General features: G+C 53.4%; 7 protein-coding genes across 7 annotated transcripts; 6 read left to right on the forward strand and 1 right to left on the reverse strand.

Moving 5' to 3' along the window:
• Positions 1 to 1,443: 1,443 nt before the first annotated feature.
• On the forward strand, positions 1,444 to 3,201 carry CCOS01_13612 (ubiquitin-conjugating enzyme; the record flags this gene model as incomplete). The annotated part of the gene is made up of 7 exons (XM_060461758.1): positions 1,444 to 1,476; positions 1,557 to 1,590; positions 1,644 to 1,738; positions 1,794 to 1,815; positions 1,872 to 1,968; positions 2,093 to 2,261; positions 2,323 to 3,201. 7 exons carry the CDS (start codon positions 1,444 to 1,446, stop codon positions 3,199 to 3,201), a joined length of 1,329 nt encoding a protein of 442 aa, XP_060307478.1.
• Positions 3,202 to 3,794: 593 nt separating this feature from the next.
• Positions 3,795 to 4,676, reverse strand: CCOS01_13613 (uncharacterized protein; the record flags this gene model as incomplete). The annotated part of the gene is made up of 1 exon (XM_060461759.1): positions 3,795 to 4,676. The coding sequence occupies one exon, from the start codon at positions 4,674 to 4,676 to the stop codon at positions 3,795 to 3,797; it is 882 nt and encodes a 293-aa protein (XP_060307479.1).
• Positions 4,677 to 7,394: 2,718 nt separating this feature from the next.
• Positions 7,395 to 8,678, forward strand: CCOS01_13614 (uncharacterized protein; the record flags this gene model as incomplete). The annotated part of the gene is made up of 2 exons (XM_060461760.1): positions 7,395 to 7,742; positions 7,830 to 8,678. The coding sequence occupies 2 exons, from the start codon at positions 7,395 to 7,397 to the stop codon at positions 8,676 to 8,678; spliced, it is 1,197 nt and encodes a 398-aa protein (XP_060307480.1).
• Positions 8,679 to 10,160: 1,482 nt separating this feature from the next.
• On the forward strand, positions 10,161 to 11,821 carry CCOS01_13615 (uncharacterized protein; the record flags this gene model as incomplete). Its single annotated transcript, XM_060461761.1, has 2 exons — positions 10,161 to 10,683; positions 10,743 to 11,821. 2 exons carry the CDS (start codon positions 10,161 to 10,163, stop codon positions 11,819 to 11,821), a joined length of 1,602 nt encoding a protein of 533 aa, XP_060307481.1.
• Positions 11,822 to 13,403: 1,582 nt separating this feature from the next.
• Positions 13,404 to 13,946, forward strand: CCOS01_13616 (uncharacterized protein; the record flags this gene model as incomplete). The annotated part of the gene is made up of 1 exon (XM_060461762.1): positions 13,404 to 13,946. One exon carries the CDS (start codon positions 13,404 to 13,406, stop codon positions 13,944 to 13,946), a length of 543 nt encoding a protein of 180 aa, XP_060307482.1.
• A 1,676-nt stretch (positions 13,947 to 15,622) lies between these two features.
• On the forward strand, positions 15,623 to 19,013 carry CCOS01_13617 (uncharacterized protein; the record flags this gene model as incomplete). The annotated part of the gene is made up of 2 exons (XM_060461763.1): positions 15,623 to 18,887; positions 18,946 to 19,013. 2 exons carry the CDS (start codon positions 15,623 to 15,625, stop codon positions 19,011 to 19,013), a joined length of 3,333 nt encoding a protein of 1,110 aa, XP_060307483.1.
• Positions 19,014 to 21,713: 2,700 nt separating this feature from the next.
• CCOS01_13618 (oxysterol-binding protein) lies at positions 21,714 to 24,030 on the forward strand (the record flags this gene model as incomplete). Its single annotated transcript, XM_060461764.1, has 8 exons — positions 21,714 to 21,762; positions 22,084 to 22,167; positions 22,255 to 22,360; positions 22,428 to 22,538; positions 22,594 to 22,872; positions 22,925 to 23,174; positions 23,224 to 23,537; positions 23,589 to 24,030. The coding sequence occupies 8 exons, from the start codon at positions 21,714 to 21,716 to the stop codon at positions 24,028 to 24,030; spliced, it is 1,635 nt and encodes a 544-aa protein (XP_060307484.1).
• Positions 24,031 to 24,846: the final 816 nt, after the last annotated feature.

Raw genomic sequence — 24,846 nt, forward strand, 5'->3', positions numbered from 1 at the left:
TCAATCGTAGCTCTTCTCTGCACCTCAGGTGTGTGGCGGTAGTGACGATCGTAGAAAATCAATTAAACTGTCAGACGCGCTGCCCAGTCGATTTGACGCGTATTGGAGCTTTCTTAACCGACAGGGGTGTAAACCCACCGCGTCGACGGAACCCCGCGACCGTCCCACTTTCGAGGTACCCTCGGAACCTTACATGAGATACGTACCGAAAGCTCTCCAGTCCGGGATAGGTACTCAGTGCAATGTTGAAACTATCTTACACTTGTCAAGAAAGCGACCATAACATCACTTCTTTCACAGTGCTCTACTTCTGTTCATTGTGAGTTTGTCTTTAGTTCATTTCATTCAACGGCTCACTTTGTTCAATCAAAGAAAAATCGCTCATTGGCTGAGAATGTGAACAGTACGAAGGTCCAGATGGGCAAATGGGCGTAAAGGGTTCCTATACGAGAAGCAAGCTGGTCATCGCGTTCTCGTTTTCTCAAGCATGATTGTACGGTGGAAGGGGTATACTACTGTTTCCTTAGAAACTGCTTGGGCCACACGTAAGATAATGATATCATAAGGGGGGAAGGAAGCACTATCCGATATAGAACCCGATGGCATCCGATGTAAGATTTCGAGTAAGACCTTACCCAGATGACTAGGACTCAGACCTGGTCAGAGGCGACCTTTGAGCGGTTAGGAGCGGCAAGGGATCGTTTTGACAAATATAGTGAACACCGCCTAAAGCAAGTGCCACACCTCAGCTACTGTCATCAATACTTCTCCAGGTAAAGCAGGCTCTGTTTAGTAGAGGTGACTGTGTGACATCAAGTATCTCATTCAGCCACATCTCATTCAAGGCTGAGGTAAGAAGATATCCTATGGGCATTTCTCCATTTTGTTGCTCCGTCGCATTTCTCAAATTTCGCGTCAATGAAAGCACCGCTTTACGCTGTGGGGCTTGAAAGGGGTTCTTAGTTGTGAAGTTCAAAGAGGCCTCTTCACCATACAATAACGCTGCGATTCACCTGCATCAACGCACCCTAAAATTACCCCTCCTGCCCCGCCAAACTGCCAGTTTAGGCACTTGGTGCAGCTGCCTCGTCCCAGTGTCCCATCAACTGGGGTGAGCCCTTACCGCCCAGAACTTGTACTTCTACCAGCCCGAGCAGCATTAAGGTAGCCTGTGGTAGTGCCTATCCACCTCCCTACCCTGGTTTTCGACCGCCAACCAAGCAACAGAACCCACCTCAAGTTGCATCTGCCCGGTCGCAGAGAGCGCCTTACTGACCAGACATCTACCTTCCTCCCAGGCTCTCAGGCCGCACTCACATCTTCGATTCTCCATCAACTACCTACCCCACGTCAAGGAGAATCTACGATCACTGCCTACAACCAAGCTTCTGCCAAAGCACGCTCACTGACTGTCAAGGGGCAGTGCCTGACCCAACTGGCATCATGGCGGATCAATCCATCATTCGGATTACCAAGGTACCTTAGCTGCCCCGCCCCTCACCAGAGCGATGAAGGAGGGGCAAGAATGGCAAGGCTGACATTTGATCGCACAACAGGAACTCGGCGACATCCAGCGAACCTCGGATCTTTGTACGAGCCTCCCCGCGAACACAGTCGAGCCCACATGCTGACCTCCTTGCCAGCCATAGCTGTTGCTTGTCGTGATGTCGATGTTCGCAATGTTAAGGCCTTGATCATCGGACCTCACGACACTCCGTACGAGTTTGGGTTCTTTGAGGTACCGATTTGATGTGAAAGTGCCCGATTTGCTCGCAGTACTAACGGGAAAGTAGTTTGCGATCAGATTCAACAAGGGTACACTTCTACTATAATGTGGCAATTATGGGTGGGTTGGACTGACGCAAATGTAGATTACCCTAGGAAGTCGCCCAATGTCAACGGTATTACAACGAACGGAGGTCGATGCCGATTCAACCCCAACATCTACTCGTCTGGCAAGGTTTGCTTGTAGGTTTACCTCCCACAATGGAGTATTCAGTAGCAAAGAGCACTAACGTGTGTTGCAGGTCCATCCTCGGGTATAGCCAGGCGCATGGGATTTGCCAAGGGACTTTTGACTAACAGGACCTAGCACATGGCGTGGAGAGCGTGGAGAGGAATGGTCTGCGGCACAGGGCCTCGAATCTATCCTCATTTCAATCCAGAGCTTAATGTCCGGAAACCCTTACGAGAACGAGCCTGGATTCGAGGAGGCCAACGAAGCATCGGATAAGAAGAACCAGAAGGACTACGTCCAGAAGGTGAATTGACTCGCTGGTGTGTGGGGATGATGAGAGACAATATAACTAATTATTGCTCTAGATACGTCACGAAACACTTCGAGTCTCCGTCATCCAGCGTATGGAGGAATACCTTGGTCTCACACCCGACGGCAACGCTATTGCCCAACAGTCTGCGGCGGACGGAGATCAACTGGATATCGACAACGATGATATCGACGATACGAACGTTCCTTTCGAGCCTTTTAAGGATTTATGTAAGCGCCGGTTCCTATGGTACTACGACAATTACCTCCTTGCTGTGCAGAAGGCAAAGACCGAGGTCAAGGACCACCAGGCGTTTGTTCGCATGCCGTTTGAAGGTGCTAGCAACACCATGGATGGCAAGTTCAACTACACAGAATTGGAAAGACGTCTGCGGAATGTCAAGGCCGCGCTTGACAATGAGCTCGTCAAGTGGGCGAAGGATGGCGAGGTTGCGATCGAAAAGGAAATGACACTTTCCGTCAACTTGCGCCACCAGTATGAACAAGTGGTGCAGGCATTCAAACGTCAAGACATTCCTCACGACGTCCAGTTAGAGGACAACAATCCTTTCGTTTGGATCATCACCTATTTCGGGCGTCCAATGACGAACCTCGACGGTGGCCTATTCCGCTTCAAAATCCACTTCAGTACTAAGTTCCCCGAGGAGCAACCTCGAGTCAAGTTTCACACACGCATTTTCCACCATCGCATTGCAGAAGACGGGACAGTGTGCTATTTCCCGAACTCACTTAGGAAGGAGGACGTTCGAACTCACATCGAGGCTGTGTTTACGGCACTGGAAGAAGAAGATCCGGCTTACGACCCTCGAACTTTGGTACACCCTGAGGCGCACACCCTCTACTGGGGAGGTGCCGAGGCGCGGAAGAACTACAACAGGCGGCTTCGTAGATCTGTGCAGCAGAGCATGGAGTAAGTCGCTCTCGGAATCTTGCCCTACGTTTCTAAGCTAAACTTTTCAGTGACTTTTGATATTGCTTCTCATGACCACCTTTAGGCTAAGGCACATCACCACGGGTGCGCGGGTGTTCACCACGCGACCAACGCGGTACCAAAGGTGGACATTTTTCCGGTTATCGGTTTCCCCGGTCATGACGGGGATGGTAGTGAAAATTGATCTTGGCTTGTCCAAGTTCAAGTTGCTTTCAGAGGGCTGGACGGCGTTAACGGCATAGGAATCATGCATATTCAGGAACGGGCTTGGGATTGTCCCGCTAGACTCCAGTAGATACCTCGGATAACGACGCGACGAAAGTAGCTACGTTCGAAAGTTGATATCGTTGTTTTTCTTCTTCTTTTTCTTCTTCAGACTCGAAATGAAAATATGGCCCTGGCTTAACACATCAAAACGCCTTCCTTTCCATGCACCCTATTCATGCTTAACGCCTCGTAATCTCATGACCTCAGTAGAAAAGCATCAATCATACATCCATTCCCGGGATGTTTGTTCCGGCAACCTTGCCTCAACCGGCTTTTCTCAAATCTTTCGGACGGAAGAAACGTCACGTCTCATCGCTTGCTTCCCCTTGCCTTCTTCTCGATCCTGTCCTTCCCAGGTGTGTAAGGGGCCGCGACGCCGATAAAGGGTCTCTGGTTACCTCCGGGCTCCCCTTTGAACTCGTATGTCCCGCTGGGTCCTAACGTTGCCGGAGCGCCTTGGCTTGGTCTGGCCAGCTGGTCCGCATGAATCTTGTCGAGAGACTCGCCGACGACGGCATATTGTGACCAGTTGATGGGCGGACAGCGCACCACGTTCTGGGGCTTAGGAAGTGACGCCCACGGCTGTGGCGGTTCCTTCGCCTTGCCTTGCGCGGCACTCCCATCTGCTTTGCCCTCTGTCTCGTCGTCTGAGTCCGAATCAGACTCAGCAAACAGCTTGTCGCCTTGCGTGTGTACTTTGCCTGCGCCGAGGTCGGCGAGGAAAGCTGACGGGTTTTCTACGGCGGCGTTCTTTGCGGCGTTGAGCCCTTGGATATCGGCGGCGGCCTTTCTCGATTGCATCTGGAGGATGGAGATGGCTGACTTGAGGGCGAGGACATCGGGGTTGGAATCAAAGTCGATGGGTTCGGGACGCGGAGGGGGGATGGCGGTAGCGGCGGACGGCTGGGAAGAGTGGGTGAGGACAGGGCGGTCGGCAGCGAAAGGGGCGGGAGGGTCCGGCAGACGGGCCGGGGGTAGGGTCGGGGTTATGGGGCTGATGGGGGGCCGGGCGGGGGATGAGGAGCGAGAGGATCGCGGAGGGGTCTGCTGCGCATGTGGTGGGTTTGTTCCGCCTGCCGAAGAGGTTGTGGCAGCAGTCGGACCAGCAGCCGCAGACGTAGATGGCGCGGGTGCCGGCGCACTCGATGTGCGCGGTGAGATCGCGTCTGTTTGTATCGTGAGTCCGGGCATAGTTGGGAGAAGGCTTGCGGCTCGCTCTCGGGAGCAGCGGTGCTTCTTGGTTTGTTTTCTTGTGGTCGGCGCCTGGGTGTGTGAGCGGGAGAATCGAAGGTTGAAAGTTGGAATGTGTTTCGTCTCGTGGTGGGGTTGGGAAGGAGGGGGAACGGGAGTGCAATCGGAGCTGAATGTGCACCGTGCGTTTGGTGCGCCGCGCGTGCAGATGGCTCGGGAAGTTTGTCAGCTTCGGATACTAGCGCCGTGCAGGGAAGGCTGCATTCAGCTTAAGTCAGGATCTCAAGCAGGTGCCTGTGGGCTTGTGTGCCCGTGAGAGGCTTCTAGAGAGGAACTGCGTTGTGATATGATACTTTCGACGATGAGGGCGCAGGGCGGGCTGCGTAAGCCAACGGACGTAGGAGTTGGGTGAACTCAAAGTGCGTGCGCCAAGCGACGGTTTCTGTTTGTTGACTTTGCTGGTGTTGTTGTTGATGTTGTTGGAAGTATTATCCTACCTACTTGTGTGGCCCGCCCGATTCATTCAACGGATTCCAAAGTCAAAGGTTGGATGCAAGACAGGGAAATGGAAACAGCGCTCCGAGGTTGACGTTCAAATGCAGGTTCGCCACTGGCTAGCTCGATTGGAGCAGGGCGCCTGCAGAAGATTGTCAAGATCGGAATCACGTCGCCGACGGGAGGCAGGCAGTGCACGGTCTACCGGTACCTTACTACCTTACCTACCTAGGCACTCGGTATCCGTATGTACATCTTAGAAAGAGCGTGCACGTGCCAGGTGCTCCATTCATTTTCGTCAGGGTCTGAAGTGTAGAGGTGGACTGATTGGCTGTCCTCCCGAGACTTCTGTTCAGCCGCTATTGTGAGGGGAGTCGCCGATGCAGAAATCGACGATGAACCTCTTTCCGGAGAGAAACTCCATGGGCATTGAGTTCACGTCCAACGAAAGAGCGTATTCTCGAATCTCGATCATCTGGCAATGACGTCGAAAGCACTGGTGCGGTTCAGGTCTAGCAGTTCAGCTATCCAGCCAGAGCTTCTGAGAATCCGTCCAACGTTGTTCTACCGTACGTCCGTATTCCCGCACAGCCCATGGTAGATTTCCGAGCTTGCCTAGATTCGTGAGAAGCTCGACGGCCTCTAGAAGATGTGATATTTTACCTTACGCAGGAGAGGGCACATCTGGTGCACCGGAACGAGGAACGGAATCCGCGGGCGGCAAGTTGAATCTGTGATACATCAGATTGTGGCTGCAGCAAGAAAACTTGCTTCTTCCATTTTACAGCCCACGCTATCGAAATCTTGATATGACCCAGTACCACAACTCCGAATAAGGAAAACTTGTCGCAAAAGACCCGCCAATATCTAGCTTGAACTCGGTCTGTCTTCAATATTGAATCTAATCGGCGAAGATTTTGGTTCATTTCTTTCTGGCGATCATCAGTGCATTCTTCTTCCTTCAAAACATCCAACTACCGCACAAACGGGCCCCCTCAACCTGCTGGCCAGTAGACAAAGGATGCTGCGCCCCAATACGGGAAGCCTAAAGTGTGTGAGATGCATCTTGGTCCCTGTACCATACCGCTGGGTTAGCCGTGCTTTCAAGCTGAGAGCACCACATTCCCCATCTCAGACGGTCAACAAAGGACGAAACGACACGCCGTCGAAGGGCTAGCAGTTGGTTTTGCTGGGCCAGTCTTGCGTTTTGGTTCCTGAGACACTACGAGACACCTAACCAAGGGATGACTAGGTCGACGGTCGACCGAGGAGTCCGACGGTGGAAGTCCCATTCCTTGCATGGACCCAGCCCTCGAACAACTTCAGGCAAGGGCTCTGCTCATAGTTCAACGATGCTGCAGTAGTAGAGCGGGCGGGGAAGACGTCACTCATCTTGTGAGGGTGCCCTAACAATGAATACTAAACGTCGTTTCTTATGGATTACCGCACAGTCTTTGCCAACGTTGGCGTTAGCGTATGATTAGTGACATGTGGCGTCCAGTCGTATTGCAGGGCTGGCATATCGACAGGGTCGGGTAGATGGTGTCCGTGATGCCTCGCTCTTTCTGCCCTCAACATGGCAGGAGCTAATGGGCACGAGGTGCTGAACGCCGGGGTGGCATGCGGGACAAGGCATGGCATCCACCAAAAGAAAGCATGGAAGGTGCAGGCCAAGCCAATCCGCCTGCTCTTTCCTGAAGAAAAACATGGGAAGGCGTGGAAGGTAATCAACACGAGCGGGGCAAGAGCACAAGAGCGAGCATGCATGGCTTCTGAGACCTTTCCGTCCCATGCTCTTGTTTCCATTCCGCTTCTTTTGGGCCGGCGTCAAATTACACGTTACTGCCACGAGGTCCTTTTCTCTCTCTCTGTTGATCTTTTCTACTTCTACTCCTCGCCCGCCAGTTCTTCTTTCTCTCCTCTCTGACACGGCCTCAACTTTACTGAACATACAAATTTCTCAACACTCAGTTCCAAAACACCCAACTTCTTCGCCCTCGAATACTTGTTATCAAACTCTACCATTCTTTTTCGCCTTCTCCGCACATATATATATCCTCCAAGCCACCTTCACCTTCGCCCTATACGGAAATTGTGTGACACTGTCCGTCCTCACCTACCAAAGAATACTGTCTGGCGTCTCTTCTGCAAATCTCGGGGAATTCGGGCGTGTTTTTCGAATGTTTGAATAGCAGTTTTACTAGTCTATTCTCTCACCGAACAATGCGGCTCTTCCATCGACATCGAAACAAGCAGAAGAACCCGCCTCAACCTATCCAAGAAGACCTGCTTTCACCCTTCGACTCACCAGCACCTTCGCCTCCCATTCGGAATTTCTCATACCCAACCGCGGCCTTACGACCACCGTCGAGACCCTCCATCTCTTCATCCGCACAGCTGGGTATTCACCTACCTCCTGCCGGTTTTGGAGAAGCACGAACATCCACAACTAGTGGCCTCATCGAGCCCCCGTTCTACTGGGCGTCATCGTACAGACCCATACGGGAGGAAGAAATCGAACCCTCGACAGATTCGCAGTCTTTCATTTCCGATACTGGTCCAGAGGCATTTGTCTACGGCTAGGGGCCGATTCCAGAGAAGAAGAAGAAGAAACGGCGAAGTCTCCTCGGAATCTCAACACCACTGAGAACCAAAAAGATCATTGAATCCGAAGGACTGCCTCGAATCGATAGAAGTGCGCCGCAGAATCCTGACCGAGATTCTCTCACTGGATCTCGAACTACTCATCCATCAGCTCAGGCTGTCTTTGAAAGCTCACCTAAGAAGGCGTCTCCTCAGAAGCGCGCTTTTGTTCTTGGTCACAAGTTCGCCAAGTCAGTCGATCTTGCATCCACCCACCTACGCCCGCCGAGCCCACTTCGCCCGGCATCTAGCTCAGGAATAGCAACAGTCGACACGCGAACTGCCCCTCATAGGATAGGACTAGCGATAGACGAAGAAGATAACCATCCAGGAACTTTGCTCGATCTCTCAGACGACGAGATGGGTCTCAGACGCAGAATCTCGGAGATGGACTTGAGGATGTCCCCTCCGAAACGCATGTTCTCCGACCATTCTCAGACATCAGAGTACAGCGCTTCTACAGTTAGTGTCAGTGGAAGCCCTACAAAGAAGAGACGAAGTGGTAAGACCAAACCCAAAGACGGCAAGCATCATTGGGTGAGCCAGCTCAAAGACTGGTTCAGTACTGGCGAGCCGTCCTCTCAAGACTGGAAACAGCTCAAGAAACAAGAGTACCACAAACATGGGATCGCGATGAATGACCCAGATGCCAGCGCAAAGCTGCACGCTCCTATTGGAGCAATTCCCGAAGAGGCCATCAAGCCTTCCAGCGGGCCTGATCCCGAGACGATTGCCAAGAAGAAGTTTGCCAATCGAAAGCAGGTTCGCCAAGCATATGGCGGTTGCGAGAGAATCTCCGGCTCTGTTTCATCTGAGTCTTCGGCGGGTAGCAGGGAGGTCAACCCTATTGCCCCATGGGCATAGGCGTGATACTCAACAGGCTGAAATTGGGGAAGGGGCATGCCTTTATTTGTGACAAGGCAGACGCGGGAGTATGTGGATTGATGAACGAGACAACGACTGAAAGATGATGACGATTTGCTTGAATCGCGTTTGCATTATACCCGCTTCTAGACGCCACGGCAATGAGCCTGTCACAGAAGCTGCGGTGGAATTTTCAAACTTTGTTGGCCGTTTGTGCGCCACAGGATGGAGGGCCTGAAACGACTGTCTATAAGAGCACCATAGTCTGATGAAAGCGGAAGATTTCCCACTATGCTCCTTGAGTGCCAAATTCACATGCCAACGTAATGTTCCCAATGGTTGACGGCTGGTGACGGTCACAGAGGATGTTGAAGGTACATGCGTACTTGACATTGACGATGAATAGTTCCTATTTGGAGATCTGGAGAAATCATGGGCCAGGAAATTGGGGCAGTCACAAAATGTATCGCAATATCGGTCCCCAATCGCGGCATAACTCCACACACTTGCCGGAAGTCATGTAGGGCACACTGGGGCGGGACAATTGAGAGATTTAGTCACGATGGGATTCACCAGTGGTGTGGAGGAGGCCTAGCCGTCAAGATTGCGTGAGTGACAGCTCCATCGCATGCGGTTGGTTGGTTGGTCAAGTCGAACACCGAGACACCACTTGATGCTCGTGTTAGCTCAGGTATGGAGCCGAAAACTGTCATTGGCACTCGCAGATGCAGATGCATTTGCAGGACAGCAAAGAGCAGCTGGCTGGGTCACCACCACCAACGTTGAATTCCCTGTTTCTTTCCACGCTGCCCAAAGTGAGGCGCGAGCATTTGCTTCTCGCCAACTCGCTCCCGCGTTGGCTACCACCGCTTCGTGAATCCCCCACGCTAGGCCGGAGCTTAGCTCCGATTCGGGTGTGGAGATTTCGGACGGGCAGTGTGCTGAAGCAGTAACCAGTGGCCAGCTCCCCCGACTGGACTGCTGGAAAATGGGGCCTTCCAATCGGCGATCCTCACGGCGCCAGCGCCGTGGTTGTTTTCCCCACCTTTCCGCATTCGGTGACAGCGCTGTGTGTCGCGTTCCCCCAATTGCAGAGGATGACGTACATGACCAGGAAGCTCTGGCCTCTGCCCTCTGGTGAGTGGTGGTTGCAGCATTGATTCGATGAAGCTCTGGGCCCCCCCTGCCGTCATTGAGACGTCTGTGAGCGGGATGTAAGTAGGTATTAGTGCCTAGTCCACGGTCGTTCGTCTTAGCTGCTTCAGTCTACCGCCATTTACTTGGACGTGTGTCCCCCAGTTCCCAGCTTTCTCCCTCTTTCTCTCCCTCGTATTCTTCCTTTTTTGCATCGGTTTTCTGTACTTTTCGGTCAAGGTTGCATTTACGAAAGATACCCTGCCGCATATCACTTGTGCCACTTGGTGCGAACATCCCCCCCGTTGTCCAGGCCTTCGACGATAGCTACGACACAAAACGCCAGCCATGTCTTCGCTTTGGGGTTCGAGGAACAAGAAGGACGACGATCAGGAGGTCCGTGATGGACCTGGTCCTCCGGAAGAGAGAGGTTCGAATGAGTACGCGGCACGGGAACCCGATGAACACACTCGGCTCCTACCGAACCGGCTCGACAGCGACAACCGCCAGTATTTGACGCCCGATGACCCGGCGGTGTCTCCTTACAACCTGTGGACGGTGCGATTGCTGCGATGGGTGACTGTTCTCTTCACGGCACTCACTTTCACGTGGTGGACTCTGACTTTGGTTTCCTCCTTCGTTACGCCGCCTGGGATGCACACCCGCGGTTCCGGATTTTACGCCTTCAGCTATTCGAGTGTAGCACTGTTCACGCTTCTGTTTACTCTCGTGTTCTTTGCGGCTCCGTCCAAGGCTGTCCGGGTTCTGGCCATCTTTATGGCTCTCATGCTACTTGTCAACATGATCCTCATTGTTGCGGTGCAGAAGAACCGTTACGAAGAGGCTGGAGTGGGAGTTGCGAGTGTTGTCTGTAAGTTGAGAGTTTGGCATCTGATGTGACCGGTCCTTTGCTGACAAGGCCACCCTCAGGGGCATTCGTCGTGAGCTTGTGGGCACTCGCCTGTGACCGAACTGTGAAATGGGGCAAAGCTGAAGAGGAGGAGAGGCTGACTGGCCGCGTTGAGACGAGGCGCACAGTCTGGGAATGGACCGAGGTGCTCATCTCAACGGTGGCCTATGTCGTCCTGTCTCTGATCATCATTCTTATCACTGCCACTCTGATTCTACGATCTCTTGATGCCGGGTTTGGCCCGCCGGGCGAGCAGTACTGGGTCGATGGCGACCAATACCGCATTCACGTCTACTGCGATGGGAACGGCACCGATGCCGCGGGCAACAAGCTACCTACCGTTTTCTTCGAGGGAGGTGACTTGCCAGTCGAGAATGGACTGTGGCAGTTTGCGCAAAACGCTCTGAAGAACGACTCCATCTCAAGATACTGCTTCGCCGACCGTCCGGGCTACGGATGGAGCGATACCGCCCCCAGCCCTCTGTCAGCAGGCATGGCAACTGACGCCCTTAGCGAGGCTCTCGCACGAGCTGGTGAGAAGGGCCCTTGGATCCTTGCCAGCGCTGGAATTGGTTCCGTTTACTCTCAAATCTTCTCCTCTCGACACGGCAGAGAAGTAAACGGCCTTCTTCTGATCGATCCGCTTCACGAAGACCTTCTTCACCGGGTTTCGGACCCCGGTAGAGGCTTCTTCTACTGGCTTCGTGGCGTCTTCTCCCCTCTCGGAATCGAACGTCTGCCAGGCGCCATCTTCCGTGGACGCACTAGCGCAGACCGCGTCTGGGGTCGTTCAGCCAGACAGAGTGGAAAGTACCTGTTCTCAAAGTTGCAGGAGAGTCTCGTGGCTGATTCACTCACCAAGCGCGAGGTGATTAGTAGTAAGGCCATCCAGTACCCGAATACCCCGCTGGTGGTCATCAGCTCCGGCGTCAACATTCGCAAGGACAGCGAATGGGAGGACAAGCAGAGAGATTTCAGCCATCTGACGAGAAACCTGAAGCATTGGGATACGGTCGACGACGCGCCTCACAACGTGTGGGAGACGTTGGATGGACGTCAGAAGATTGAGAAGAGACTCCGGCAAATGGTCCATGCGTGAACCTATTGATAACGGCGTGGCGGGCCTTGGCATCTAGTTTGTTGGATCGGGGCGAGTTTGAACGTTGTACCCGTACGGAGTAACACAGACACGGTCGGGTGGCCATCCCTGAGTTGGGTTTAATTGCGGTGCGAGCGACAGCTAGGAAATGAAATGATGAAAGCGATTTGATTTTCGACATACTTTGTGTGTTGTGGAGTTGATGGTAATTGTCTGCGTCGTGTCCGTGAAAAGAGAAGCAAAATGACTCGTATGTATCTTTGCTAAGGTGAAGAAGTTTCGGCTCCGCGTCGTATTAGCGGCTCGATAGGCGGCTTGCATGACTTGCGAGGTTTCCGAAATGCTTTAGCGGGATGCCTTTCATCGACCAAGTTGCTCGTTCCTCATCGATTTGTCTCGGAGAGATGTCTCATGAAGGAGGAGAAGAGAACTTCTGCTGCATCGGACAGAATTGTGTAGAGAAAAAGGCAAGCGGCGTCAATGCCACGTGCTGTATGCAACGGACAAGGCAGTTAAGTTTTCCGGTTGAAGAGATTTGTTATCCACACCTCTTGTCTTGGACGGGATCTTGCATGTGGTGTTTGCTTGTTTTTGTTGCGGGAAGCTTTTCTTTTTGGCTGGTCGCAGGGAACAGCTCCGGCTGGACAGTCCGGGTGTTGCTCACGCGACATGTGGCCTCTCTGAGAGTGCCTTCCTAAGTTCTCGGAGGAAATCTACAAGACACATGGTCAAAACTTTCCTCGGCCTTGTTTCTACTTATTGCCACTGCTGCTATGATTGCTTCACATTTCTCATGTCTTTCTCACTGAACACGATTTAGACAGCGCATGGCAACTATGATAGCAACAATGACTTTGAGAATGCGGCTCCTTGTCTGTTGACCGGCCCAGACATCTTATTTTGTCACCCACACGCTTACCGCAGTGTAAGGTACCTTTTGAGATGGGATGGCCAAGTTGCGGCTCGCCAAGGACGCTGCTGCTCAAGTAGGCTAAGGTTCGGACAGCTTGATAGATTCGTCCCATGTCTGAAACTTAAGGGCTGCACATCATCATGTAAGTAGCGTCTGAACTCTGAACCTTGAATTGTCCGATGTGTATGCAAATCCGTGAAATCAAGGGGTACATGAGACTGCGTATTGCATTGCATTTGATCTGTGACCTACACGTGCGATTTGCTAGGCGCGACCACGACTCCATAGACGACCGGCGACCGACCTTACAAAGTTGCTTCTACCCAGTACCTCTTGCTGCAGTATTAGCAGCTGAAGAATTGATGCCAGCGGGCCAGCCCGTGTTGGGCTGGAGCGAGGTGGTGGTCAGGAATTAAAACGGATACGAAGTGAATTATTTTATGGAAACAGGTCGTATGCAGACTATGAACACGAGGGAGGATTTACGAGCCCACTCAACCTTGAAAGGAAACAGTTATCTACGGATAGTAAGCGGCCAATTCACTCGATTCGCTAACAGGTAGAACTGTCAACGGGCGAGTACGACAAGTTCGTGTTGAGAACCGCTCAAGGCCGAAGAGCCCCTCCCCAGACCCCCCAGACCTCCCTCTTATTTTAAAACGCGACCCAATGACGGCAATGCCTGCGCTCTCTCGTCTCCGCCCTTCACCCATTCTCACCACTCAGCAGCTTTATTCTCGCCCAGCAAAGAGGACCCCGAGAGTGAGACCAAGAAGCCCCATCCAATGCTCCCCCAGGGCCCCAAGACCCGACTCAGTCGTCCAGCAGGAGCCCCCAACTGCAACGGCACAACGGGTCCCTCCCACCTGGTGCACCCTGGGCCTCGGAGCTGGAGAATGGGACCCCAAAAATAGTGTGGAATTTGCCTTCGGCCGGCGCCTAAGTATTAGTGCGGTATACCTACTGCGTAGGCCACCCGTACCCAGGAACGGTAGGGACAAGGTCCCTAGAGAGGTTCCGTGCTCTTGGGGCTTGGGATTCCAATCCTCCCCGGACACTCGACCCGGAATGGCCGCCCTACAGCCCAGCGAGGGAGTCAAGCTTCGCCATGGAGGGAAGGACGTGCTCGTGCTGCGACGTGCCTCTGGTGTCATGCTGTGCGTGCGGCGTGATAATGGCCATGTACGATGTCCCACGATGGAGATGGCGTGAGGTGCACTGAGGTTGACAGACACCTGTTCACTTATGTCTCGTTTGCGTTGCCGAATGGGTAGGGCAGCCTTCCCGATCAAAGTGCCCGTCCATCAAGTTGATAAGACCCATGTCTGGACACCTCGACAATCGCCTTGCTGCCTTTGTTTTTCTTTCCCTCCCTCATGCAGGTAAAATGAGCCGTAAGCCAAAGTTCCTATAGTCGGAAGAGAATCAGTACCGCAATCAGAATCAGTGGAGAAAGAACAGATACCATCCGACTCCTCTTGGGGATTTGCAAACGATGCGGTTGCCGTCCACTCGAGATTGGTGCTGATACTGGGGCAACCTGACCTGACAGCCGAGTACGTACTTGAACCATCTGGTGTGCCCGCCCTGCTGTACCTCCATTAACGCCCCTCCACTGTCCGGTACAGAAGAAGGTACCTGTTCTGTCTCGCTTGTGACGTGCAACCAAGTCGACCCGGCCTGGTTGGGCGGGGATCGGAAAGGGGGGTTGAGTTTGTTGTAGTGTCAATGACGGCCCCTGGCCACTTAAAGGGCGGACTGGAGTCTTCAAGGGTCCACGCATGAGGGGAAGTAGCGTAAAGTTCCTAGGCAAGGAACTTGGAGACAGACGCGCTGTACGCACCTTGGTAAGGTACTTCGAGGTATTAGCGAGGAGTCGGTCCAAGACAACTTGGAAATCTCACCTCACCACCTCACGTATCCGCACTTCACGGGCGCCTGCCCACATTCAACTCCCCCATGCCTTTTGTTGCATCTTTTGCAACTTCCATGCTCGAGGACGCTGGAACTTCCTTCCTCAACGTGGTGCATGTGGCCGTCCTTCGCCTGGAATCCGCATGGTAATTATTAGTGAGGAAGCCAAGACCCAGGTCCAGTATCCGTACCTACCTTACCTTCCCTGTGTCGTTGTCAAGCTCCGCACCCGCAGACCCGCGCGTCGACTGCACTGCTCTGCACCTTACCTGCGTGCCTGCCTACCTTACCTTACCTTGCCGCTCCGCACCTTCCAATACAATACCACTGCGTACCTACCTGCGATCTCTCCGAAACTGAAACCCCTTGCTTCTCTTGAATAACCCAACGTCGAAATCTCACCCCATTTGGGCTGAAGCCACCGACCGCCTTTCTTTCACAGTCACGGTCGCATTTGCAGTGACGCCAGCAGCAAGCACCACCAACTTACCTGCTGCAAGGCAAACAATCCCGATTCGTCTGGGCTTGTTGTGCCAAATCCAGACCTTCTCCAACCTTGAATTGTCACTGCTCTCGCTGCAACTACCTTGCTTCGCACCCGCCGGGCTGACAGACGACTGCCTACCGCCAAACCTTGGGTAGGCCACTTCGCACAATTATCACGGGTGCCGCGTCCTTCTCTCAAATCGACTTGCCAACTTTCAAAAATACAAGAATCGCACTTTCCGCTCACGAGTGATTGCGGGCATTTTTAGCAGCTTCGACTGTAGTCTGCTCTGTAATTCTTCGAGGTATTTCAATTTCTGGTCTGGCTGCTGATACCCATACCTCCTTCCTCCTCTAACTACATCCCACCGGAGAGGCAGCTCACGCCTCCTACCTTGCTTGACTTTGCTGACGCTGCCTACTTTGCGCAGGATCCCACCTACTCCTATGGTTTCGATATTACCGCGCGTCGATAACGATTTCAAACAATGGAGAACGAGCCGCCTTCCGCGACCTCGAGGCGGGGTCGTCTAATGGGGAAGCTCTTTGCCCTCAAAGAGAAAGATCGCAAGCCCACGGCCGAAGAAACGGGCAATAATATCAATGATTTCCTCAACGGCCCCTCTGATACCCTGCAGGTCAACCATGCCTCGCCTTCCACCGCCATCCCCCAGCTTTCGAAGCTCGATATCTCCTCCGCTACTCGCTATCCACAAGCCTTGTCTGTTGCTAGTCACTCACAGCAAAGCCTGAACCCCCCGAACCAGTACTCCGCCCGCAGCCCTGGCCTAAGCCCGGGCATCCCACCTCGGAGCCCGCGGCGTAGCAACCGAAAGGGCTTGACCGTTCGTTTTGTGGACCAGAAACCCGACATCATTGGCGAAGGTGGTGACGAGTCGGAGATCCCAGCCATTGAGGTATCGAGGCGCAAGAAGCAGCGACCTCCTCCGTCCCCACGACGTACACCCGTGGCTGCTGTTCACGACTCCCCGCCGAGAGCGCCCTCAGCGCCGAAAGAGGACTCAGACTTCATGCCTGGCCGCCTGCGACGAACACAGACAGGCTTCTCCTCTGTCAGCAACGAGCCCATCGAGCCCAAAGAACCCCCTCCAGCTTATAGAGAGGTGGCACCAGGTAACGCAGTTTCGGCGCCATTCCTAGACACCCCGACCATCGCGAAGAACGAGAATCGAAAGTCCTTCATCGAGCACCAGCAGGCGGAGATGCGACAAGCAGAGGGCAAGGCATTTGCAGAGGCCGCACGTCAAGCTGAGCGGGAGGAGCATGGAGGCCAAACGCCTCTCGTACCGCAGATAAACGAGTCCCCAACCAGATCTCCAGTGCCACCTAGCAAGGTGCCTCTCCAGCCGAGATCCCCAGATGACTACAGAAAGCCTCCCGAGCAAAGCCCCTCATCCATATATTCCAGCAGCACCGAATTCAGCCAGCAGCAGAACACAGCTGCCAACTTCTCTCGGCAGCCTTCTGTCAATTCCCAGTACCACATGGCGCCCCCATCTGCAACAGTCGCCTCGAGACAGGCATCCTTCAACTTGCATGATGCAGTCCTTGCAGTTGGTGATGACGCTCTGAACACATTCGTCACTCGCACTCGCCACTTTAATGAACTATTCAGGCTGCATGCCGAGACAATCAAGCCCATTTCGGCCTGTTCACCGCTAGAGCTATCACGTGCTGCACTGTGGTGGCTCATCAAAGGACGCACTGCTTTAGAGGTTGCAGTTCGTGCACGACCTGGTAGTCCTCAAGACCAGATGCAGAACGAGAATGATCGCCAGCAGGCATATGCCAACCTTGCCAAAGGCTACTGGTTGGTGGAGGAAGCCATACCTGAGGTGCAGGAGAACAAGCGCCTTGCGCCCGATGCAGGCATTACTGAGATTCGCTCAACGTTGGTCGGCGCTCTCAAGAAGCTTGCCGTCTCAATGAAAAGAAACGGGTTCCTTCCGCCTGAAGAGGCGTTCTTGCCTCAGACCATCGACAAGTCTATCTGGGTTGAATATCCCCGACTGAGCGTTGACATGATTGCCTTGCTCACTGCCGATTCATCTGCAGCCATGACGGGTGTTGTTCGCACCCCCTCTGCTTTCGAAATTCTGGAGACTCTGCCCCCTAACGATACTGCTGAGAACTTCACATTCGGCAGAGTGAGCACGGACGTGTTCTTGATGGAACAAGGCATGGATTCTCAGAGATTCTACTTCCCTTGCCTCCTGACCATGGTCCGACCTAACAAACAGCACAACTTGGTCTTTGTTATCGCTAGTCAACACGGTGAAGTGAACTTACGAATCCAAGGAAATAAGAACTCGGGCCCGACCTGGGACGATGTCCGCTGGCGCAATTCAACCCACTCACTCGAGATCAAACTGCCCAGAGGCTTCATGATCGTCGTTCAGTGCTCACAGCAGGACTACCGAATGCTGTGGAATATGTACGATTTCGGTGCCCAGGTGCAGTCGACACTGTACGCTCGATCCGACGAGCACTGCGTTTTCCGTTCTACCCTTCGGTCATTCCAGTACTTCGACTCAAATCCCAATTCCCGGGCGTTTCCCAAGGAAGCCGTGGCAAATTGCGATGTGGCTCTGTTTGAGAAGATTCATAAGGAGCATGCTGCTGCAGGTCCACGCGCTTACCATAGGGGGTACAGAATCGTCGTGGTAACAGGCCCTCGCACGAGAACGCTGAGTGGTGTCAACCACACCTACACGCCACAGATGCCAATCCCCTTCAGTTTCCTTAGGTCGGACGGAGGTGATGCTGCCTTGATGCTCAAGTACGACAATGTCAACCCGGATCCGAACAAGCGCATAAAGGTGAGCATGGTGCTCTCGTTCGCTGATGAGGGGGAGCGGGCCCAGCTTAACAGCCTTATTTCCGGTACTTCTGTGCAAAAGGATGAGACGATCTACGCAGATGTGCCCCTTATCGGATTCTCCATGTCGACATCGTTGCAGGATAGCAAGTATCTTCCAGGCGTCAGCCAGATCCCCTGGACATCCCTTCGAGTCATCAACGAAGATGCCGACGACGAATATCCTCGGACAGTTCTAGCCGACAGATTACGAGTCATCGTTGAATCCAAGCAGGGTTTACTCACCGACCGAGTGAACCTGCAACCTGGCGAATTGCGAGTGAGGCTCGAGGTTCAAGAGACCAAGTCCCTCGTGGTGATGCGCCAGCCACAGTTCGACATGACTGCAAACGTAGCAGACGGAACTGTTGGCAAGGAGATCCCCAAGGCTATGACCGAAATGCTCCAAATGCTGCAGACGACCCAAACAATTCGCACTTACAGCTTCCCGACGCAGAAAGATCTCCATGCCTTCCAGGCTGCATTGACTGGATTCCAAGTCGTCTTCGACGGCCTCGCCGCTACCTTTGCAATTTCTCGACGAAGAATGGTGGTTCCGATCCACAAGAAATGGGAGGCGGGATTGACTCGAGTCCAAGTGGTGCAACAAGGCACAATCATGCAACTCCTCGCGTTCTTCCCAGACTTTCACCACGGCCAGTGTATGAACTTCGTTTTGAAAGGCACGGATGTATACGAGACGTTTTCGAGGAGCAGTAAAGCTGGTATCAAGTTTGTTGACGCCAAGTTCCCCATGCCACGCATGCCCAACGGCAGCGACGGACCGTCAGACGACATGGGATTCATTTGTCTGGACCTGCCGGACTTGCCGGGTGAGCACGACGACATCACGCTCCTCTTCGAAAACGAAGCGGGTAAGTTTTCCTAGACCCATTGCCGAATGGACTCGGGCTCATGCTAACTCCCGAACAGAACGCGACCGGCTGACGCAGTGTCTACCGGCCACCGTCAAGGGTTCCAGGTCACTGAGAGGCCGATAGACGAAGCCCACTCGAATTGACAAGTAAGGAGCTGTGAGAAAAGCGAAGAATTATCCAAAGCATTGTTGTGGTTGGAAGCAAGACCTGGACATTCGGAAAAAACAAGATACCCATCAATCTGTTCATCACATTGCTTTGCGAACAACGAATAGCGAGAAAGGAGAGATGGATTAAGCACGGGGACGGAAAAGGGCAGAATCCGCAGCCTGAAGATGGCGGGTGGATTTGGCACTGGTTTATACCGAGACGACAAGTGCCTAGGCACTCGGATGATGTGGCAGGTCTGGCCGGAAGACCCGGGACAGCCGCCATGGTTTGCGAGGCTAGGCATCGTTGGGAGCCTCTCCAGAGCGGCCTACTTTTTTTCGTGTGGTTTTAAGCAGCAACACGACCGGATCATCAGGGTTTGGTCACTGTTTGGCTGCCTGTCAGGATATCATGGTGGTTGTAGAGCAAAGGGCAGGCATCAAAGCACGCGCTTACGAGCAGCGTGCCTTTCCTTAGGTAGAAAGGACAGCAGCTTGACAATGATACGCGTATTAAGTGACACACGACGTGTATCCGACACATACGATGGTGCCGAAAAACGCGAGTGACATGGGCTATGGTACCCGTGCGGGCCATTCGTCAATAAGCTGTGTATGGAAACAGAGCTGTCCATTCAGTGGTCCACCAGACTGGAACGTCGTGGACCTCTTGGTCGAAGGGCGTGGGACTTTGAGGGTATGAGGTCTCGGTCTGCAACTCGAAGTGGTTAATATTGCTTGGAAGTAGCAGCACTGCCACAATTGACCTGCATAATGGGGGTGAGATGCCTGGGCACGCCAATCACCTGGGTAAGGTAGGTGACTTGGTCTTGTTGAGATCTTGTTCGGCGTTCTCCTCTCCATCTTCAACTGGGATGCTTCCCTTAGGTACCTAACATATGCACGTATAGACAATTGCTAGCTCGTTGTAGAGCATTTCATTTGGGTAGATACATATGATTTGGTCGAAAGCTTTCATGTATAAAATAGACGCGAGATGGGCCAGGTCCTCAAGATGAGATACCTTTCCGCATAAGTCTCAATAATTAGTACCCTGCAGCAGGGCGCACCGTGTAGTGGGCGAGGGATTCAAGCATTTTGAACAGAAGGGGGAGTCGCTCACTGCATGATTGGCTTATGAAGAGAAGCCGGCGGGCATGTGATTGGGTGCAGGGTAGCACAGCATTTGATGGTATTGAACATGGGATGGGACGGAAGAAAGGAGTGGAGGGGGGGGGGAAGCTGGGGTGACAGACACTCCCGTGCGAACAGATGCGGATGCGCGGGTTGGCATCTCGATGGCTCGCTCGCTCCTCCCCGCCCGTTGTCACTTGTGGGAAATATTGCGGAAGTGCAGATGAACACCCCAGTGTTTTGAGTGACTCTTCATAAGGTGGTTCGGGTTTGTCGGGCTACTTTAGGCTTCTTCTTGGGTACCATTGCACTGGACTTTAGAGATGATGACAGCTAGGTTGGGGAAAGCACGGCGAGGTAGGCAGCTAAAGTAGCGGTGCACGGAGCTAATGGAACATGATGGCATTGGAGAAATGGACAAAAAAAAAGTTTTCCAATGAATGGCGCGACGTCATCACCCCTCCTCCTCCGCTGTCCTCCGTTGTGGGGTCCCCTCCGTACATCAGCGACGTAAGGACTGCATGGGAGCCCAGCCCAGGCCACTGGCGACTGGATTGGTGCTGACCATCACAGGTAGCTAAGAACTGCTAAGGTAGGCGTCGAGGTAGCTTCCGTCTACGACCTTACCCAAAGTTGCCTCGTTTTGACACCAATCTGCTCTCGCCATTGACAATTGCTAAGGAATCTACCAGGCAATCGTCATCTTGTGTCACCAAACTACATTGTACACGGTCTTGTGCTCCTTCCTTACGACTTCAGACATGGGAACTCATCTTTGACCTCAGTCTCTTCTCAAATTCCGGCCGTTCCTTGGTTAACCAACAACCTGGAACAGCTACCTACCTCCATCGACCTTCATCTGACATCCGCCTCACCCTTTCCGCTTCGCCCGGTCTCCCAGTGGGCGCCCAGCTACCTTTTTTTATCCATTTTGTTCTCTACAGCTCTGGTTTACGTTCCAGCTCAGGTTGTCAGAGGCGGCAACGCCCAATCGAAAACAGCAAGCGAGTGAGACATCGATAGGTCATCTTTCCTCCCGCCAGTGCCCTTCGCCAAGCGGGCCTCTTTTTCTCTCTCCAACTCTTCGCCTCTCTAAACTCAACATCATTAAACCCGACTTCTTTCTTTCCCACTTTTGCATCCGACTGATACGTCCCCAACCTTTATCCTCCCGACGCTTCCTTCGCCAGCAAACCCTTGCCCCGGAGGAACTCAAACCATCTTCGGCTTTATCGACCAACAACTACTTTTAGTACGACAGGTTCCCACAAAGTCCACTGTTCAACTGCTGCCACTCTTCACTGCCGTCCCCTCGCTCTCGCTCGACTACGTACCGGGCTGCGAGGCCCCATCCTTTACTTGCCGACTCTACCCCTACTTGCAGCTTCAAGCAACCCGCAGACGCCTTTTAGGGGAGCACTGCCCCTCATTCCAGCAAGAAGGCACATCCCGGGCACCGCGCCGATAAGACCGATAGCGGTCTGAAAGACAACTGAGGGGCATCGCTGCACCCACCGCCCACCAAGAGCCAGTCGCAGTCATGGGTTTGGTCCATGTGCCAGGAAGACGCTCCAGAGCCTCCAGCCTCAGTGAGTCTTACCAGCCCTAGCGTCACTGCCTGGTCCGTTGTCTGGATAATACCAGTCGTCCCCTCCTCGTCGCGCCTGTTGTGGACTTCATACAGCGGCAAACTCGCGCGCCTTCTAACACCCTTTTCCCTTTACATACCCTTACGGCCCGTTGCCCGTTTCCCTATACCCTGCTTGTTTCCCTAGTCGCGTACCTTGGCTCTGGCGTCTTCCGGGAGCCGAAAAGCCTCCACTCCCACTCTCCAAACCTCTGTCGTGCGCAAATCGAAGAAAAAAAGTTGCCTCCAACCATGCTGACCTCTTGGCTTTCCAACCCACCAGCTAGCAATCGCTCGAGCATCGACGAGGCCAGAGGCGCTGCTGAAGATGACGACACGACTGTGGTCGAGGCCGACCAGGGCAACGGTGAGTGAAGCCTCTGCAAGAAACGTTGCGCCCGCATTTGCCTGCTCGCGGGGTGCTTCACGCGCACTCGGCTAACATGGAGTCCAGTGCTCGGCCACATCATCTCCCAGCTTCGTCCGGGAGCTGACTTGAGTCGCGTTGTTTTGCCGACCTTCATTCTTGAGCCCCGTAGTATGCTCGAGAGGATTACAAAGTCAGTAGTCTCCGAAAAAGATGCGGGTTATGAGACCTCCTTCGCTGACTATGTGCGTTTGTCGTAGCTTCATGTGCCACCCCGAAATGCTCCTCCCTATACCCGAGATCGACGACCCTGTACTACGATTCGTCTCCGTTGTCAAGTTCTACCTCAGTGGATGGCATATTAAACCACCGTCGGTTCTTCCGAGCCACCCGTATAAGCCGTATACGTTGCTAACCTGTATCCAGAGGAGTGAAGAAACCCCTGAACCCGATCCTCGGCGAGGTTTTCTCCTGCTACTGGGATTTGCCCGATAACACCAGGGCATACTACATCTCCGAGCAAACATCGCATCACCCTCCCAAGTCTAGCTACTTCTACATGGTCCCCGAGCACAACATCCGTGTTGATGGCACACTCAAGCCCAGGAGCAAGTTTCTCGGAAACTCGGCGGCGAGCTTGATGGAGGGTACAGCGGTCTTGTCGTTCCTGAATAGGGGCAAGGACAAGACAAAGGGCGAACGATAGTATGTTGGCTAGGAATCCGCTCGTGACATAATACGCTGACCTTGAGACCAGTATCTTGACACAGCCAAACATGTACGCTCGAGGCATTCTCTTTGGAAAGATGAAGTATGAGCTTGGCGACCACAGCTTTGTCCGGTGCCCAGAGCTCGATTTGGTCGCCGACATTGAGTTCAAGGTGAAGGGCTGGGTCAGCGGTACCTATAATGCGATTGGTGGCTCAATCAAGCATGAGAGCACAGGCGAGGTCCTTTACGAGCTCTCGGGCTTTTGGAACGATGAGATGTTTGTCAAGGATGTCAAGGTAGGTTCAGGATGATGCTGCAGTTTTGACACGTTGCTGACAGCCTCAGACCGGTCATAAGGAGATGTTCTTCAACGCTAGACGGTCGAAGCCCAGCAGTCCCCTGGTGCGGCCCATCGAAGAGCAGGATGAGCGCGAATCTCAGAAGCTCTGGGCACCGACAGCTCAGGCCGTAAAGGATCGCAACCATGAGCTTGCGACGGACGAGAAGACCAAGGTTGAGGACAGACAACGCGAGGAACGCGAGACAAGAGCTCGCGAAGGCGTTGAATGGAAGCCTAGGCTTTTCAGAGCTGTTCAGGGCGGCCCGGGTGGTCCTGAAGAGGGCGAGGAAGAGCTGGAGTGGATCATCAATGCTCACATGTGAGTACATCTAACTCTCACATCGGATCAAGAAATACTGACACAAAATAGTGACCACACGAACCCAGAGAAGCAGACTGAGCAAATTTTGGCCATATACCCTATTCTTCCGGGCCAGAAACCTTCTACGACAAACGCCATTCCTCCCCATAAGCCCTCTGCGACAGCAGAGGCCCCAGCCCCGGCCCCGGCCCCCGCTCCGGTCGCTCAGCAACATGTTGGAGGCAATGACTTGATCGATTTCGGCGACGCGCCAGCTACCACTCCATCAGCCCCAATAGCAACTGCGCCTGCTGTTCAGCCACCAAGCGGTATTCCTCCGGCAGCTCAGGAGGCGCGGAGTGGATCCAAGGACATCGAAGGGATGCTCAACAGCACCGGAACGCAAGCAAAAGAGGGACCATTGATGGACTTCACAGACATGAAGAAGAGCGTACCGCCGCTGAAGAGAGCCGATGAGAGTAACGACAGCTTCCATGATGCTTTGGAGTAGATCAGAGCCAAGCTATTCTAGGACGCACGTCCGTCCCTCTGGTTTTTGTTTTCCCCTCCCACCCCATCTGGCGAACCCCTTTTTTGCCAAACATCACATTAATTCACCATGGGAGGCGGATCTCTGGCTAGAGGGGATGGAGGAAAGGGAGGCTGGTCGGGGGGTAACAAACTATAAAGCTTTTGCATTGGCGAACACCCGGGGAAGGGGTTTGGTAGAAAAGGGATACCTCTGTAGATATGTATAGCATTGCTTACTGCTCAGTAATAACGGCACTCAACTGCGGAGAAGTTTTTTTGGACATGATTCACCCCCAATATTCGAGGCAAGGGTTGATGATGATGATGCAGGGGTCGTAGTTGCTCTTCGATTTGGAGGCACTACTTAATCTCACATGTTTTGTTACATGGTGCTCTGCCCTTTCAAGAGTTTCTCCCATAGTACCCCAGCCCATCCCGGAAACGCCATAAACGCCGCTCTCACCCTCTTTTTTATTTGGTCTTCCAATCCACCCCTTTGAGACAGGTACGGGGGATGGGTATCAAATTCTCAATTTCTGGGGGTTTCGCCTTGCACTCTTCGTCTTCCTCTTCCTCCTTCTGCGATTAGACCTGTCGTGACATGATACGACATGCCAATGCCCGGCGGCCCGGCTTCCGGCAACCTCCAAACAGCCTGGTTTGTTTTGCTCAGCCGAGCTTCAATGCCAGAGTTTGATCATCGTCCGCATCCTTTGTCGTTTGGAACCGTCGCGCTCTGTTCCGCCTCATACGACAACGATACGCTTCAAACAAACAGCTCCCAATCGTTGTGTTC

Source organism: Colletotrichum costaricense, assembly GCF_030867565.1.
Source record: "Colletotrichum costaricense strain IMI 309622 chromosome Unknown Scaffold_18.1, whole genome shotgun sequence".
Classification (NCBI taxonomy): Eukaryota; Fungi; Ascomycota; class Sordariomycetes; order Glomerellales; family Glomerellaceae; genus Colletotrichum; species Colletotrichum costaricense.